The sequence below is a fragment of the Canis lupus genome, chromosome 9 (genome assembly GCF_003254725.2).
Source record: "Canis lupus dingo isolate Sandy chromosome 9, ASM325472v2, whole genome shotgun sequence".
Lineage (NCBI taxonomy): Eukaryota > Metazoa > Chordata > Mammalia > Carnivora > Canidae > Canis > Canis lupus.
In genome coordinates, this window is record NC_064251.1 from 980963 (window position 1) to 997639 (window position 16677).

The 16677-nt window shown below is 65.1% G+C and overlaps 3 protein-coding genes across 7 annotated transcripts; 2 read left to right on the forward strand and 1 right to left on the reverse strand.

Moving 5' to 3' along the window:
• Window positions 1-41: 41 nt before the first annotated feature.
• SIRT7 (sirtuin 7) lies at window positions 42-6264 on the forward strand. Of its 5 annotated transcripts, XR_003144619.3 has the most exons (11): window positions 42-200; window positions 274-411; window positions 492-596; window positions 2596-2666; window positions 2775-2847; window positions 3558-3656; window positions 3732-3968; window positions 4126-4206; window positions 4374-4480; window positions 4921-5006; window positions 5620-5672. XR_003144619.3 is itself a non-coding variant. In XM_035720558.2 (10 exons), exons 1-10 carry the CDS (start codon window positions 108-110, stop codon window positions 4660-4662), a joined length of 1038 nt encoding a protein of 345 aa, XP_035576451.1. In that variant the 5' UTR covers window positions 42-107; the 3' UTR covers window positions 4663-4863. The 5 variants fall into 5 exon arrangements, 4 of the variants coding, with proteins under 4 accessions (XP_035576451.1, XP_025324114.1, XP_025324113.1 ...); XM_035720558.2 differs by lacking the exons at window positions 4921-5006; window positions 5620-5672 and adding an exon at window positions 4629-4863; XM_025468328.3 differs by lacking the exon at window positions 4921-5006 and having other exon boundaries at window positions 43-200; window positions 5620-6264.
• A 322-nt stretch (window positions 6265-6586) lies between these two features.
• On the forward strand, window positions 6587-13066 carry PCYT2 (phosphate cytidylyltransferase 2, ethanolamine). Its single transcript, XM_025468330.3, has 13 exons — window positions 6587-6741; window positions 8552-8640; window positions 9088-9249; window positions 9400-9466; window positions 9996-10080; window positions 10262-10306; window positions 10953-11091; window positions 11286-11368; window positions 11642-11719; window positions 11818-11883; window positions 11963-12028; window positions 12247-12335; window positions 12421-13066. The coding sequence occupies exons 1-13, from the start codon at window positions 6653-6655 to the stop codon at window positions 12521-12523; spliced, it is 1161 nt and encodes a 386-aa protein (XP_025324115.1). The 5' UTR covers window positions 6587-6652; the 3' UTR covers window positions 12524-13066.
• NPB (neuropeptide B) lies at window positions 12853-15567 on the reverse strand. Its single transcript, XM_025468348.3, has 2 exons — window positions 15045-15567; window positions 12853-14818 (listed from the first exon to the last, which is right to left on the reverse strand). The coding sequence occupies exons 1-2, from the start codon at window positions 15276-15278 to the stop codon at window positions 14690-14692; spliced, it is 363 nt and encodes a 120-aa protein (XP_025324133.1). The 5' UTR covers window positions 15279-15567; the 3' UTR covers window positions 12853-14689.
• Between the last annotated feature and the right edge of the window lie 1110 nt (window positions 15568-16677).

The following is a 16677-nucleotide window of genomic DNA, read 5'->3' on the forward strand; positions in this document are numbered from 1 at the left end:
CTTTGCGCGCGGCGTGGGCGGGGCCGGAAGGGCGGGGCGCCTGGCGCGCATGCGCGGTGCGCGGCCTGCCGGGAGGCGGAAGCGGAAGCGCGGGCCTCCCGGGAGCGATGGCAGCCGGGGGTCCCAGCCGCTCGGAGCGCAAGGCGGCGGAGCGGGTCCGGAGGCTGCGGGAGGAGCAGCAGCGGGAGCGCCTCCGCCAGGTACGCCGCCGCCGCCCGCCCCGCGCCGCGCCCCCGGCCCGCGCCGCCCTCACCGCCCGCCCCGCGCCCGCAGGTGTCGCGCATCCTGAGGAAGGCGGTGGCCGAGCGCAGCGCCGAGGAGGGCCGGCTCCTGGCGGAGAGCGAGGACCTGGTGACCGAGCTGCAGGGCCGGAGCAGGCGGCGCGAGGGCCTGAAGCGGCGGCAGGAGGAGGCGAGTCCGCGGCGCGCCCGGGGCCGGCGGGGCGGGGCGGGGCGGGGCGGGGCTTACGACCGGCCTCGGCGTCTCGGCAGGTGTGCGACGACCCGGAGGAGCTGCGCAGGAAGGTCCGCGAGCTGGCCGGCGCCGTGCGCAACGCCAAGTACCTGGTGGTCTACACCGGCGCGGGGATCAGCACGGTGAGGCGGCCCTTTCCAGGGTCCGGCCGCCCGCGCGGGGCGGGGCGCCCCCTGCCGGGTGACGGGCCCCAGGACCCGGCAGAGCCCTCTGCGCGCCGGCCCTGACCCGCAGGAAACGCACCTTCGCGCAGAGCAGCTCTGCTGTGCTGTCTCCAAGCCGTTGCTTGGTCCATTTTTAAAAGCAATTTCTACACCCAGTGTGGGGCTGGGACGCAGGACTCAGATCTAGAGCTTCACGCTCTTCCGACTGACGCCGCCAGGCACCCCACTGTTTTCTCTCGTCATTTTTTAAAGTCTTACTTATCTATTTGAGAGAACGTGCACAGGGCAGAGGGAGAGAGACTCTCGGACAGACTGCCCCCCCCCCCCCCCAGCGCAGGGCCCCACCACCCGGAGATCAGGACCTTGGGTGGCCACCAAGCGCCCCCTACCCATGTGGTTTCCCAGAGAGGCTTGAAATGATTCCACTTCAAACTTCACTGGGGAGATAAGCATTTATCAACGTATGCAGTTTTTGCGATGCCTGTTTAGACACAAGAAAGGAAGGAGGCGTAAGAGGGACTGAAACCTCAGTGCCTGCGGGCAGCTCCTCACTTAAAGTCAAGGTGGTTCATCACTAGCCCAAGGTTAGGTGGGCAGAGTTAAGCCCAGAACTTGTCTCCAGGTTCCCCATTCACCGGATTTTCTACGTGTTGAAAGTCACTAGGAAGCAAGGCAGGACGAACGAGAGTACACCAGGGGAAGGAGAGAAATGCGTGGGGTTTGGGCAGGTTTTATTGGGAAGCTGTCTCGGGCCACAGAACATGGGTAGCTTTGAGAGTGTCATTGTCTACTTAGCGGGTGCATGTTGAGTGTGACGCAGTGTAGGCCCAGCACAGGGGAGCCTGAGGATTTCCAGCCTCAAGATGCCCGCAGGCGATGAGAATATGGCGTGTAAGCAGACAGCTAAGGCAAAGCTGGTTGTGCTAGGTTGCTAGAGTGGAAACGCAGACAGCCACCTCCCCATCCCACCCCCTCATGGCTTCAGCAGCAAAATCCATCTGGTTGGCTTTCTGTGCGATACAGCATTGAAGCCAGGCCTTGAAGGTTGAGTAAGGTTTTACGGGCAAGGGTGAGAGTAAGAGCCTCCAAAACAAGAATGTGTAAGGAGCACTGAGCACCCTGACTTGCAGACCCTGGAGCCCTGGTAGTGGGGTCTCCTGCCTCCAGTGACGTGTGCGTTCCTGTCATTTGTGGGGGTGCTGCACAGGGTTACGGACAGCCGTGTGCTGCTCTGTAGTTGAGCATTACTGATTGAGGTTTCTCTTCAGTGTCATTCAGAACCACGCTCTTCAGGATGGGCATTTTTCCAAGCTTCAGCTGCAGGAGGGAGACAGGGCTCCCCAGAAGGCAGGTCACTCACAGCCTGGGGAACACAGGAGTCCTTGATCCTGGCCTACTGTCTTCTCTCATGATGGTTTTGTTTTGCTGGATCGAGAACTAGAGAAGTTCAGTGGTGCTTATCTTGTGTGGAGAGATTGGCTATCTTTGTGAAGGGAAGACAGCAAACACTACCAGGATACAAGAATTAGGACAGTTGAGTGCTCTGACCTGAGGTTTCACTATTTGCTAAACCTTCCCGGAGCACTGGCCGGGCCCTGGGGACCCACAGATGAGCCTGGCCAGTCCTCTGCCTCGGTTTAGAGGACGGGTGTGGCTACATAGCCTGGGCTATTCCCAGTGCTGGAGAGGTTCCCAGAGTCGGCAGGATCCTTGAGACCTGGAGGGATGAGCTAGACCAGGTGGGAGCAGAGGTGTGGGCAGAGGGAAGGAGCCCCTCTGTCTGGGTGCAGGCAGGTTATGGTAGGAAGTGCTGAGCCTCCAGAATGGATAGAGCCTAGTGCGAGGACAAGCCTGGAACACCACGTGAAGAGGAACGTTTGCTTTTCACTCTTGCAAATTGTGCCAGTTCCTACAGTGATGCATTGTCACCGGGTTTATGTTCTTTGTGGACGTGCAGGCAGCCTCCATCCCAGATTACCGGGGCCCCAATGGAGTGTGGACGCTGCTCCAGAAAGGGAGGAGCATCAGGTAAGCGGCCTAGCGCAGCCCTCACACAGCCTTCGCACACGGTCCAGCCAAGGCAGCGTGGGCCTGACCTCACAGCTTCCCACCCCTGTGCTCCCTTCTACCCGGCAGTGCCGCTGACCTGAGTGAGGCTGAGCCGACCCTCACCCACATGAGCATCGCCCGCTTACATGAGCAAAAGCTGGTAAGAACCCGAGGTGGCTAGCTGGGTCCCCAGTACAGGACCTGGAGGGCCACCTCTGTGCCCGAGCAGCAACTGCGTCATAGCTTGTCAGCCCTTGGACGCTGAGATGAGTGCCTACCGCGGGTTTGAGACTCCGGGTTCGAATCTCTCTCATGAATCATCCTGTACGGGACCGATCTCAGGCCCAGAGCTGCTGGTGGCTCTTTCCCCCTGTGTTTCTATCACATTGTCCCCACAGATCTCAGAAGGCATCTACATACAGGGGAAGCTCGTGGGCAACCTCTGGAGACCCTCTGCTGAGCACTTTGAACCATGTGGGGAAGGGTCAATCCTTCTGGTCCTTCAGCTACCTGAAATGTAATGAGCTGAGCCCTTCCTAGCTGAGAGCAAGCATCTGCCCTCTTAGCTCGCCAAGTGCTTCAGAGCTGTTGGGGTGGGGGAGATGCCGGAGGGGGGGGGGTGTGCCTGGGGCCTTTCCCACCCAGGACCCTCCTGAGTCGAGCTAAGACCGGCCTGCCATTCCAGTTTTGCCTTTGAAGCTTCATGCAGGACTGGAGTCCCCCCTGGTTTGGGAGCTCTGGGTAGGGTTACGGATGGTGTCCTGGCTGAACGCAGCGCCACAGCACCAGCACGCACGCACACACACACACACACGCACACACACACACACACACCCCGACCCCTGCTGACCTGCCCCATCTCCCCTTCAGGTACAGCATGTGGTGTCTCAGAACTGCGATGGGCTCCACCTGCGGAGCGGGCTGCCTCGGACGGCCATCTCGGAGCTCCACGGGAACATGTACATTGAGGTGAGCAGCCCCTCTGGGGTTTCGGGGGCCGGTGCAGGCCGGCGGCTCCTGCCCACAGCGCCCTCTCCTTCTCAGGTCTGTACAGCCTGCACACCCAACAGGGAGTACGTGAGGGTGTTTGATGTCACTGAGCGCACCGCCCTTCACCGGCACCAGACAGGCCGGGCCTGCCACAAGTGTGGGGGCCAGCTCCGGGACACTATTGTGCACTTTGGGGAGAGGGGGACGCTGGGGCAGCCTCTGAACTGGGAGGCAGCCACTCAAGCTGCCAGCAAAGCAGACACAATCCTATGTTTAGGTTCCAGCTTAAAGGTACGTGAACAGCGCCATGGAGGAGGGAGTGGACGGGACAGAAGGGGAGGGAGCCTGCTTGCCAGTCCCTAGCTGGATCAGTGTCGGACCCTAGCTTCCTGTGGCTTCGTTTGCTCTTGTGCATGGGCTCTTTCTGTCTGTCCGTCCATTCGTGCAGGTTCTGAAGAAATACCCTCGCCTCTGGTGCATGACCAAGCCCCCCAGCCGGAGGCCCAAGCTCTACATCGTGAACTTGCAGGTAAGTTGCACACCAAGATACACCTCCTTAGATCTGGACCTTAGAGCAGGAGAACCAGAGAGTTCCTGGGGCATTCGTGTCCCAAACTTATGGGCCACAGAGGTCTGGCTGAGAAAGGGCCATTGCAAAGAAGTGAGATGTCCTCACTCGCCTCCCCCTGTTCCTAGTGGACCCCGAAGGATGACTGGGCTGCCCTGAAGCTACATGGGAAATGTGATGACGTCATGCAGCTCCTCATGGATGAGCTGGGCCTGGAGATCCCCCCCTATAGCAGGTGAGGGGGGCACGGGGGCATCCGCCCCTTCCCTGCCCCTGTGTGGATGGGCCGTGTCTGTCTTTACTCGTGAACCTGAGCATAGAGAATGCTCTGAGATGTTGCAGATGGCGTCTGAGGTGTGACTGCAGCTTGGTGACCTCTGCAGGGAGTGGCTGAGGCATCAGCGAAGGCTGATGTGACTCCCTGTGGGGAGAGGGAATGTGCCAGTGTGTGCCTGGAGCGCCCCCTTCTACCTTAGACAGCCTGGACGGGAAGGTGCCTCGAAGGGACGTGGTCTCGGCAACTCCAGTCAAACAGATTCTTGGTGCACCTGGTTTGGGGAGCTGGCATACTTTGGGGAAACTTAAACTGTACCTTAATACAGAATTTGTGATAATTTAGACATGGTGTATGTATTGAGCAAAAAGTTTACACTTTCTTTCTCTGTGAATTTTCAGGGTCTTATAGGGGAAATCAATAACTTCTTTTAATCAAAGGGTTCAAGAATTAAGGATCCCTTCACCTTCTGGGCCTGGCAATTCTTGTATGTTATGTTTGTGGTGTTCTGTAATGTGGGCCTATTGTGTACCGTACTTTTTTTTTTTTTTTTACATTAACTTAGCTCATTTTCTTTATCAGTGCTTATCTGTATCTTAAGTTTATAATATGTGGTTCTGCATCTCAGACACATGATCTCTTCATGGTGTAGTTTATAGGCCACGCCTCCCTAGTTAGCTGGCCTCCCCACCCCCCAGCCCCCCACCATCAGGTCTTGCAGCCTGGGAAGAGGGAGAGGGTCTGGTCCACCTGCCCCTGGCCATACAAGTGAAAGGTGGGACCCAGAGCTGCTAGTGATCCGTCCCTCTCGGGGCTACTCCTGCCCCACCCTGGGTGTGCACGGCCTGCTCCATCGCCAGCACGGACACAGTTCTGCAGAGGCTGAGCTAGTAGTGTGAGCGCTGACCTTTGAGTTCCTGGGAGCTTACTCCTCTTGGCGCTGTTCTGTAGCTCAGGAACAGTGGAGCTGCCGCTAAGCCAAGGCTGGCCACAGTTAAGATCGGGAGGGGAGCAGGGCGACCTCAGTCAGCTTTCCCGCCCTGGGGCAGGTTGTGCCGAGGCCCCCAGGCACACCTGACCCAGCTTTCCCTTTCCGGTAGGTGGCAGGACCCCATCTTCACCCTGGCCACTCCCCTGCGTGCGGGTGAAGAAGGTAGCCACAGTCGGAAGTCGCTGTGCAGAAGCCGAGAGGACCCTCCGCCTGGGGACCGGGGTGCGGCCCTGAGCTCGGCCCCTGTCCTAGGTGGCTGGTTTGGCAGGGGCTGCGCCAAACGCACAAAGCGGAGGAAGATCACGTAACCTGGGGCTGTGGACAGGAACACTTGGCACTTTGCGGACGGCAGAAGTCTTACTCAGGGGCCGGCCCGGGGCCCGGAGCGTGCTCCCGGGGTGACGCGCTTAGCCCTGGGTCCCGGCGGGAGCCCCCTGCACTGCTGTGGCCGCCTCCGGCCTGGGCCTCCGGAGGATGCCTCACCCGTCCTTGGCGGCGGTCATGCCTTCCTGCGAGGACAGAACTCGGGTTATTTTGCGGCCGGCCGGCTGGGGAGGGGGGGAGGGGGAGCACGCGGCTGCCTTACCTGGTCCGCCGGGCTAGTCTCAGGGGCCTCAACCCTTTCTACTGCTTCTTACTAAAACATGGTAACTTTACAGCAACCTTTTCTGTGCTGGGTGTGCGGCGGCGGGGTGGTTCTGAGCCTGGGCTCTCAGCAGGCCTTTTTATTGTTATTAAACGTCTCTGCACTGTCTCGCGCGTGTCCTCGAATGACTGCCCTGCTGGCACCAGGACGGGGGCGGCACCGGCACCGGGCCGGGGGCGGGCGCCGGGATGGGGCTCCTCGGGGAGGCGGGCGGCGCCCCGCGTGGCCCTGCCCCGCCCCCTCGGCCAGGTGCGCGTGCGCTATTGGCCGCGCGCGCAGGGGGGCGGGGGCGGGGCGAGGCCCCGGCGGCTCGCGCCATTGGCGGCGGCTGGGGGCGGGGCCCCGGGGCGGGGCGGCGCTCGCCATTGGCCGCGCGCGGCGGGTGAGGCCCGCGTGACGGCGCGTGCGCCGGGCTGGGCGGGGCGTGCGCGGGGCTGGCGGGCGGCGGCCGCTGGGAGTCGCGGAGCCGGTCGGGCCGCGCCGCTGCTGCGGGGCCATGATCCGGAACGGGCATGGGGCGGCGGGCGGTGCGGAGCCGCCGGGCCCGGGGGGCAGGCGCGCCGTGCGGGTGTGGTGCGACGGCTGGTGAGCGCGGCGGCGGCGGCGGCGGCGGCGGGCGGGCCGGGGGGCGGGCGGGGGCCGCGGGGCCCGCTGCGCCGCCGGCCGAGACGCGCCCGCGGACCGGCCCTGGGTCCCGGTCCCGGTCCCGGCCCGTCCTGGGGACGCGGGTGCCCCGGCCGGTGGCAGCGCGAGTTCCGTGTCCGGCCCCGACGAGCCGGACCGCTCCAGCCCGGTACACCTCGCGCCCAGAGCGACTTCCCCGCGGTCTCGCCGTCGGTCCCCAGCCTGCCCGTCGCCAGGGCAGCACACGTGTGCCCGCGACCCCGGTGAAGCCCCCGCGACCCGGGTCCCGCCCAGGGGGCCACACTGCCCATCCGTTCTCTCCCCGGCGAGCCGGAGACCTGGGGTTGTTCCCAGAGAAGTTTGGGGCTGTCAGCAGACAGGAGGAGGACTGCCGTCTGAGGGCTGTCACCTGTGATGTTCCCTCGGGCCTTTACCTGGCGAATCACGGCAGGAATAGTCCCTACCTGGCCAGTTTACAGAGCTGGACCTTGGCGGCCCTGCCTGAGTCACCTTGGGGAGAGGGAGCACGGCTTCCCTTGGTGGACTCTGACCTTGGCCGCGGTCTGTCTGGGCCTCTGCCCCAGCAGGCCACCCACAGCCACAAGGCCCCTGTGGCTAGGACATGCCGCAGTCCGAGCTGCCCACCCTGGCCTGCCTGTCCAGGGAGCTCAGGGGCCAGTGGGGCTGCTGGATTTGGACTTAGCTCCCCTCTCCCCCCAGGGCCAGAGCAATGTGACCCACAGGCCTGTGTGCGGGGACTGGGTGGGCCGTGGTGGAAATAACAGGTGTCGGGGACTGCAGCGGCTCGTGCACCAGGTGGCCCGGGTCTCCTGGAGAAGCAGGGAGCATCTCCTACTCAGGAGACAGCTGGTTTGGGGCCAATTTGGGGTCTTCCCCAGCCCACCCAGGGAGCAAGTGGGCCTGCACCTGAGAAGCCACTCCTTCATCAGGCCCAGGTTTAAGGATAAAAGCTCTAGAACAAGGTGGCAGGGAGGTGGTTGTCAGCCCCGGAGAGCAAAGCCTCGCTGAGTTTCTGGAGGCTGTGGGGGAGCGCGCAGGATTTCCAAAGCTACCAACTACGTTTGCTCATTTGTTGGACTTTGTTTTGTGTTGGCCCCAAAGACCATCCACCTGTCTCAGGGTAGTACAGAGTCCAGCCTACTCCTTTTTTTTTTTTTTTTTAAACATTTATTTTATTTATGATAGAGAGAGAGAGAGGCAGAGACACAGGCAGAGGGAGAAGCAGGCCCCATGCACCGGGAGCCTGACGTGGGATTCGATCCCGGGTCTCCAGGATCGCGCCCTGGGCCAAGGGCAGGCGCCAAACCGCTGCGCCACCCAGGGATCCCCCAGCCTACTCCTAAGTTAACATCAGTTTACAGCTTGCAGGGACTTCCCCCCCACCCCACCCCCATGGTTTACAGTAGGGGAGAGGAGAGGGTGAGGGCAGAGGGCAGAGCTCCATGGCCCGGATGGGGAGCCGAGACTGTTCCTTGTGCTCACCAGCCCCGGGGACCGGCAGGCCTTGTCCCTGGGCACAGCCCAGCCCGTCGCGCTCGCTGGATCTGGCCCGGGGCCAGTGGTGGGGAGAGTGGAGTGCCCACCTCCCCTCTGAAAGCCCCAGCTCAGCCTGAGGAGCCATTCCCAGAGGCAGCTTCCCAGAGGGCTCCCTAAGGAAGCCCCAGAGGAGCCAGGCTGCCCCGCCCACACCCAGCCCCAGCTGCTCAGTCCCCCCCTCAGCACAGGGACTCATCATCCTTCCTTTCCACAGCTATGACATGGTGCATTACGGCCACTCAAACCAGCTGCGCCAGGCGCGGGCCATGGGTGACTACCTCATCGTGGGCGTGCACACCGACGGTAAGCTGGGGCTGCTGCCTTTGACTAACCCTAAGGGGCCCTGCAAGGGTTTAGGCCACGCTTATGGCCATCCCTCCCAAGAGCCCAGCGCGGCAGGTACACCCGCCGGGGGCTCTCCATCTCACGGCTCAGGTTGAACAATGCAGCCGAGGGGTCAAGCTTCTGGCCCTGGCATCCACTCCCCTTCCCCCAACAACCTGGGTCCCAGGGTCTTCGAGAATGGAGCGCCCGGCTGTCAGAGGACTTTGCCTGGAGCTCTGGTTGGGTGAGGGAACTGTGCAGTTATCCAGCAAGCACGTCCTGAGCACCTGGACTGGCCCATAGAGAACAGGATAGAGGCCACTGGGTGCGTTTCTGCCCCCGGGGGCTGAGGGCCCAGGGAGAGAGACAGCTGTGTGCCAGGGGCTCCCACGCCTACCTCGTCCTTGCTTTCTTCCCTGGCTCTAGAGGAGATCTCCAAGCACAAGGGGCCCCCGGTGTTCACTCAGGAGGAGAGGTACAAGATGGTGCGCGCCATCAAGTGGGTGGACGAGGTGGTGCCGGCGGCTCCCTACGTTACCACGCTGGAGACCCTGGACAAGTACAGCTGCGACTTCTGTGTCCATGGCAGTGAGTGGGTGGGCCTGTGGGCGGGCCGGAGGGGCCACCAGGGTGCTGGGGCCTCGTCACGCTGGGTCCTTGCCCTGAAAGAGTCCCTGCCCCCAGGGGCCTGGGATGAGGCTCACGGGTGCTCATTCTCACACATGTGTTGCTCCTCAGATGACATCACGCTGACCGTAGATGGCCGGGACACCTACGAGGAAGTGAAGGCGGCCGGGAGGTACAGGTGAGCCCCCGCGAGGACCCCATCTTGTCAAGGAGTGGGGCTCAAAGCGCCCCCCCCCCCCGGGCTCTTTCTGCCTGCCCAGGGGGCTGTGCGTGCGGTACATCCAAGTGGCTGTCGGGCGGGGAGAAGGACGGTGTGACTAGGAGCGTGTCATCTTGTTGAGGAACTCAGCCACTGTGGCCAGCGGCTCCTCCGGGTACAGCGCAGCCTGGAGTTCCCTTGGCAGAGGGCGCGTTGCAGGGCAAGGCCAGATCTGCAGTCCGTGCGCGCCGTGGGGCTGGTGGTGCCCGCCCCCCCACCCCCCGACTGGCCAGCCCCCCAACGCTGCACACTGAGCTGTGGCAGCACGCTCCCTCCATTGTAGTGGGTTCTGCAGTTGGTAAAGCACAGTGTTCCCCCACGCTCCTGGGCCCGGTTTTCTGTCCGGCCCGGAGTGGGCAGTGTGCGCACAGAGGCAGCCCCGGGGGGAGCTGGCGGTGGGCTCGGGAGCACGTCTGGGTGCGAGCCCTGAGCCCACGTCCGTCCGCAGAGAGTGTAGGCGCACCCAGGGCGTGTCCACCACGGACCTTGTTGGCCGCATGTTGCTGGTGACCAAGGCCCATCATAGTGGTCAGGTGAGCCTGGGGGGAACGGGGCGGGATCCCCAAGGTCCCAGGGCTAAGGACACTGCTGGGAGGGAGGGAGGGAGGGAGCACCCGATCTGCCTGGTGCTTACTCCTCTGCGGGCTCCAGGACAAGGAGTTTCGGGGTCTGGGGGTTGACCATGTCCTCCATGTCCCCCACCCTTCCATTCAGGAGATATCCTCTGAGTACCGGGAATACGCGGACAGCTTTGGCAAGGTGAGTGCGGCCCCCACTAGCCAGGCCAGTACCTGATGCCCCCAGGCCACCCCCGGGAGAAGGCTGGCTGGGACCCTCACCCTCCTCGGCTCCCCGGCTCCTGGGCACTGACTAGGTGGTGGCTGCCAGGCTTGGCAAGCTAGCAGGTCAGGTGGCCCCTGGAGAAGGAGCAGGGACTGGCTCTAGTCGGGCCGACTGGTCCTCTCTCCCTTTGTAGCCCTCTCACCCGACACCCACCCGGGAGACGCTTTCCTCGGGAGGCTCCTCCCAGGTGACCAGAAGGTGGCCTCAGGGTGCTGGGTCCCCACAACGGCAGTGTCCACAGGTGGGCTGGTCTAGGCGGCAGTGGTGTTGGCTGCAGTACCCACTGTGGTCACAGGGCAAAGCCACACGTCCCACTGGTCACGGGGCCCTGGCCCAGCCTGGCCCTGGCATGTTCCTGCCAGAGGCGCCTGCCTGTGGGCTCTGCGGGCAGGTGTGGGGGCGATGGGGGTCTGCAGTTCTGGTGTATCAGCCCGTAGCTGCTCCCAGAGCCGACAGGCAGGCGCAGGCAGCCCTAGGCCCAGAGGAGGGGCTCTGGGGTGGGAAGAGGCCAAGGACGTGCCTGACCGGCGTCTTGGCTGACCAGAGGCCTCTTGGCTTTCAGTGCCCCGGGGGACGGAACCCCTGGACGGGGGTGTCCCAGTTTCTGCAGACATCTCAGAAGATCATCCAGTTTGCTTCTGGGAAGGAACCCCAGCCAGGGGAGACGGTCATCTACGTGGCCGGCGCCTTTGACCTGTTCCGTATCCTCCGAGACCGTGTGGGAGGGTTGCCCTGCCTGGCCCCCTATGCACCCTGGGGTCAGGGGACCCAGAGCAGCCTCACTGACTCTTCGAGGCCCCCGGGCTGGGGCGGAGCTCGAGGGGCCCTGCTAGAGGCCCTGGTCCTGCAGGCAGCCACTCCCTATCTTGTTACTTGCTTCTTAACCTGGACACAGACATCGGCCACGTGGACTTCCTGGAGAAGGTGCATGGCCTGGCAGAGAGGCCCTACGTCATCGCCGGCCTGCACTTTGACCAGGTCTCGGATGGAGCGTGGGGCCCCCTTGAGTGGCTCCTGGGGTTGAGGTTGGGCACAGGTGGCCCACGGGGTGAGGCCTTGGGTGCTGATGGAAGAGGAGACAACCCGGGGCCACTTCCTGGGGACCAGGGCTTCCCCCCCCCGTGGGCACCCATGAGGAGCACCCATGAGGAGCACCCATGAGGAGCACCCATGAGGGGCTTTTGGGGGCGATGACAGCTCCGCCCCCACTGCCCGGGGCTGCGCGCTGACCCAAGCTCGCTCCGGCCCTAGGAGGTCAACCACTACAAGGGGAAGAACTACCCCATCATGAACCTGCATGAGCGGACGTTAAGCGTGCTGGCGTGCCGGGTGAGTGTGGGCCGTGCTGGGGTGCGGCAGTGAGGACCCTGGTGCACGGGCCCGACCTGGCGGAGTCCCGCTAATGGCCTGTGCTCCTGTCCCCGTAGTACGTGTCAGAGGTGGTGATCGGGGCCCCCTACGCTGTCACGGCAGAGCTCCTGGACCACTTCAAGGTGAGGCTCCTGGTGGGCCAGGTCCCCCCGAGGGCCTCTGAGTGCAGGGCGCCAGGGCCCTGACCCGCTCCCTTCGCAGGTGGACCTGGTCTGTCACGGGAAGACGGAAATCGTGCCTGACAAGGATGGCTCAGATCCCTACCAGGTGGGCACGAGGGTCCCTGGGCTCATGGCACCTGTGTGGGAGCCAGGCTAGGGGCTCGGTGCCCAGCTGACGCCCCCCCCGCTCAAGGAGGCGGCAGGGGTCTGCGCGTCCATGTCCTGGGCATCCGGGGGTGACGACCCTCCAGGCCCGGGGCTGGGCAGTGTCCTCGGGGCCCGGGGGACGGCCCTCACCCCCTCCCCCCCACCCTCCCCTTCCAGGAGCCCAAGAGAAGGGGCATCTTCTGTCAGATTGACAGTGGCAGTGACCTTACCACAGACCTCATTGTGCAGCGCATCATCAAGAACAGGTGAGGGTGGCGGGTGGGGCCTGGGGTGGTGCCCGCAGCCCCCACGGCCCCAGGCCTGGGCACCCCTCACACGGCCCGCCCCCAGGCTGGAGTATGAGGCCCGCAACCAGAAGAAAGAGGCCAAGGAGCTGGCCTTCCTGGAGTCCAGGAGGCGACAGGAGGCGCAGCCTGAGACGGAGCGACTGTGACCTGTGAGCGCAGGACGTCCCACGCCCGGCCCGCTCTGCTGCCCAGCCTGCAGGCCTCAGTTTCCACGGTTCTTAACTGCGGCGCTCCCCCTCGCCGCCCAGTTCCGAGGTTTCCAAGGGGCAGGCGCTGCCCCCACCCCCTGCCGGGTGGTCTTCCCACCCAGCACAGAGGGGTACCCAGCACAGCGGGGTGGCTCAGCACAGGATGAGCACGGGGTCCCTTCGGCCTGGGGGCACCGCCCCGTGCGCCACAGAAGGCCTGGCTCCCACTCCTCCCCCAGCCCCTGCAGACCCAGGACGCCCAACTGCCCAGCACTTTCTGCCCTCCCAGCCTCCCTGGCAGCCAGCTTCAGGGGAGCAGAGACCTGGAGGGGACACCCATTGGCCCTTCAGGTCACAGACCATGCCTCCTTCGCGTGGGCACATCTCCTGGGCCCTGGCCCGCTCCCCCCACTTCCTGGGCCTTGCTGGTCTCCCCACAGACTGTTCTCTCGACTTTGTCCAGTTGGCTGGCGTACAACCAAATAAACCTGGTGGGAGGTGTTCTGTGTCCAGCTCTTGGCCCCGCTCCCCACCGTCCACGCAGCGGGGAGGCGGCGGAGGGGTGTGGGCGGCCTGGCAGCGAGGAGTCCCTGGGTCCCGGAGACCCCATCCCAGGGAGCCCGTCCCCGAGACCCTGTCCCGAGGCCAAGGGAGCCACTCCCTGTGGCTCTGCAGAGCCCACACCTCCAGGAAGGACCGGGCTCCAGCTCCCTGACTGGACCCAGAGAATCTTAGGGCCCACTGGGAGCAGCCCGGCGGCTGTAGGGTGCTGACTCTGGTCACCTCATTGTTTAGGGCAGGGGGGAACAGCAGTAGTTCAGACGTGTTCAGAGGTGGGGACGGTGGGGGTGTTTTCAGCCCCCACCAAGGGCATCCGTTCCTCAGCAGCTGGTCCGGGTGAGGCCGTACCCTGCAGCCTGGCCCACGGAGCACAGGGCTGGGATCCTTTCCCTCTAAGACACGGCCTGTCCTTTTCTTCCCGTTGATGTAACTAGAACCCCGTGCAGGACACAGAAGGGAAGTGACCGTGGAAGTTCACATCCCCACCCTCGGCTGGGCAGCCACCACCAGCTTTCCTTTCCTCCTTCCCCAAGTTAGGGTAGAAAGTCGTGAGAGGCATGGGACCCCCAGCTTTGGGGGCGTGGTGGTGTCCGGCTTCCCCACACTTGAGGCTCCTGGTCCCCTGGGCTTCAGGGTCTCATGAGCGGAGGGACAAGGAGGGACCAGCCTGCCCTGCATGGAGTCGGATGGGGCAGGACGGGAGCAATCAGCCCTACACCTGTCCAGAATCCCCCCTTGTGGCCCTCAGCTGAGGACTGCGGGCAGCGGGGAGCCCTGTGGGACCGACGAAGGAGGCCCAGAGCCTGGCAAGCCCGTGCCCCTGGAGAGACATGCGCTCGGGAGCAGCGGGGCTGTGGGGCTCCCATAGCCTCTGAGTGCAGGGCCCTGCACGCCCACGGGGTTGGGGGACGCCCAGCACAGTGCCCACCTCGTTTCAGCCAGCCTCCCCGGAGGGCCCGGTCCGTGCCCAGAAGGGACCTCAGGGTCGGGCTCAGCAGGCTGGGGTTTCGAATGAACCCAGATTCCCCCCAATAAAGTAGGTGATTAGCCTGGAGGAGGGCTGAGTGCGGGCGCTGGGCCTGCGAGGGGCGGGGCGGCCTTGTCAGGCCTCCTGGGGCGCCGTGAGGTCCGCAGGCTGCTCCCCACCCCGCGGCCACTGCCCCGTGCTTACTACTTCGAGGTGTTTCAGGAGCGCCAAGAAAGGGTGACCCCAGGGGCTGCCCCTCCAGTAACAGCCTTGTCCCGAAGAGATCCAGGAAGCAGGGCGGAGCCGCCTGGGGTGGGGGCGGGCGTGGGGCGCCTGCGTGGTCACCGCGGAGGCCCGAGCTGGGCACCTTCTCTGCCCCAGGGTTTGGGGTGCCTCTGCCTGCCTGGGGGGGCTGGGACACCCGCTGGGGACCCGCAGTGTCTGGCGGCGGAGTCGGGGTCCCCAGGCACCGCCCGCCCCCACTCGGAGTCCAGCTGCGCTTCTCATTTATTCACTTTTTTTTAGTATATGTGCTGCCGAAGCGAGCACTGCTTCTCATTTATTCACGTGGCGGGTTACCGCGGGGGGCGGGGGGCTCAGGCGCTGCGGCAGTCGGCGGCGCGCAGCGACAGGAACACGTCCGCCCGGCACTGGAAGGTGGCGCGGCCGTCGGGGAGCCGCTCGCAGCTCCGCAGGTTCGGGGAGACTTCCTTGACACACGCGGCCTGGGGGCGGGAGGAGGCTGAGGGGGCGCCCGGGCCTGACCCCGCCCCGCCCCCGCCCCCGCCCCGACCACGCCCCGACCCCCTGACCCCGCCCCGACCCCACCCGGACCCCGCCCTCCCGATCTGGCCGCGCCCCGCCCCCGCCTTGACCCGGACTTCGACCCCGCCCTGACCCGGGCCCTGACCCAGACCCCGCCCCGACCCCGCCCCCCCACCCCACACTCACGAGGCTCCGCGGGCGGCGGGGCTCGGCGGCGGCCCGGCCCGGGGGTCCCGCGCTCCCGGGGGGCTCGGAGCGGCGCGCGTGCGGGGACCTGCGGAAGCCGGCCAGCAGCCCCGCGGCGCGGCCCACGGAGTAGGAGCTGGGCCCGGCCGCCGGCTTGTACCACGCGAGGCCGGGCGGCGCCAGCAGCAGGCACAGCGCCAGGGCGGCGGCCACCAGGGGGACGCTCGGGGCCATGGGGACGCGGGCGCGGGGCGGCGGCCTCGGCGGCGGCCGCCTTATATCGGCCGCGGGCGCGGGGGCGGGCGCACAGCGCCGTCGGGCCCCCCCCCGCCGCAGGGAGCCCGCTGGGTGGGGGGGGCCCCGCCGCTCCCCATAGGGCCTCACTGCCCCCAGGCGGGGGAGACGGCCCCGCCGCTCCCCATAGGGCCTCACTGCCCCCAGGCCGGGGGACACCTCTCGGGCCCTAAAGCGGGACCCCTGGCCCGACCCGGGGTAGAGGCGACATGGCTGTCGCGTGCGCCCGGGGCCTTACTCTGTTGCACACGCAGGACTACTCCTGGGGGTCCTTTGGGAAGAGGTGGGCAGCAAGGCCAGGCCTGAGCTCGGGAGAGCAGACGGAGGGACAGCTGCCAGGCCCTCCAGCCCCCCACTCCCTGCCCTCGGGCGGCCGAGCCTCAGGCCTTCTCCTGAGAGCATCTGTGGCCCCCAGGAGGGATCAGCCCGTCCGGGACTCAAACCACAGCAACTGGGAAAGCAGAGCTCCAGAGCCGGAGGGGGGGCAGCTGGGGGGGGCTGGGGGGCAGCCAGGGGAGAGTGATGGCAAAGGCAGGTGCTCTGAGCCTCAGCGTCTGGAAGGAGGGGGGGACGGCTGAGGTCCCAGAGGCCTGAGAGGACCTCGCAGGGGCCCTGAGCTTCCTGGGGGGATCCCTGGCCGGAGGAGGACAGGACCTGGCCAGCGGCCCCATGGTCGGCTTGAGGCCAGGCAGGCCCTGCGAGGACCATGCTGGGGCCCGGGAAACAGTGCGAGAGCCAGGGTGGCAGGGCAGTGCACGCAGCCTGCGGGAGGGGCCATGGGCAGCCCCTCTGGGGACGAGCACACCCACCCCACGGGGCAGGGCTGGAAGGCCGGTGCGGCTGCCCTCAGGGTCTGACACCCCAGGAGACCCCCCCCCAAGCAGGGGGAGTGGGCTGCAGAGCCCTCCCTGTGACTCCCCGGGTCCTGACAGTGTAGACACAAACATTCAAGAATACAGAGTAGCTGGCCTGACCCTGCAGCCGGTGTAAGCTTGTTTGTGGATGTAACTTTGTGGGGCTGCTGAGAGCACCCAGGAGGGGCTGCTGGGGGACCTGGGCCCTCAGGAACCCCTCCTTCCACTCATTGTCCCTACACATCCTGGTCACAACCCATCTCCCTTGGGGTGCATCCTCTCCAGGGCAGACACCAGCACAGAGGTGCCCTGTCTGGACACAGGGCATGTGGCCTCCAGACTGGGGAAAGGTAATGGTCCCCAGGGCTTTCTTCCCTCTGGGCAGTGTCCAGACACGAAGTAGGGTGCCACAGAGGTGGCAGACCAGGAGGCCAGCCCCCTGAGTAAATACACGTGCCCCAGGGCCCTTGCACCACCAGGCCTTC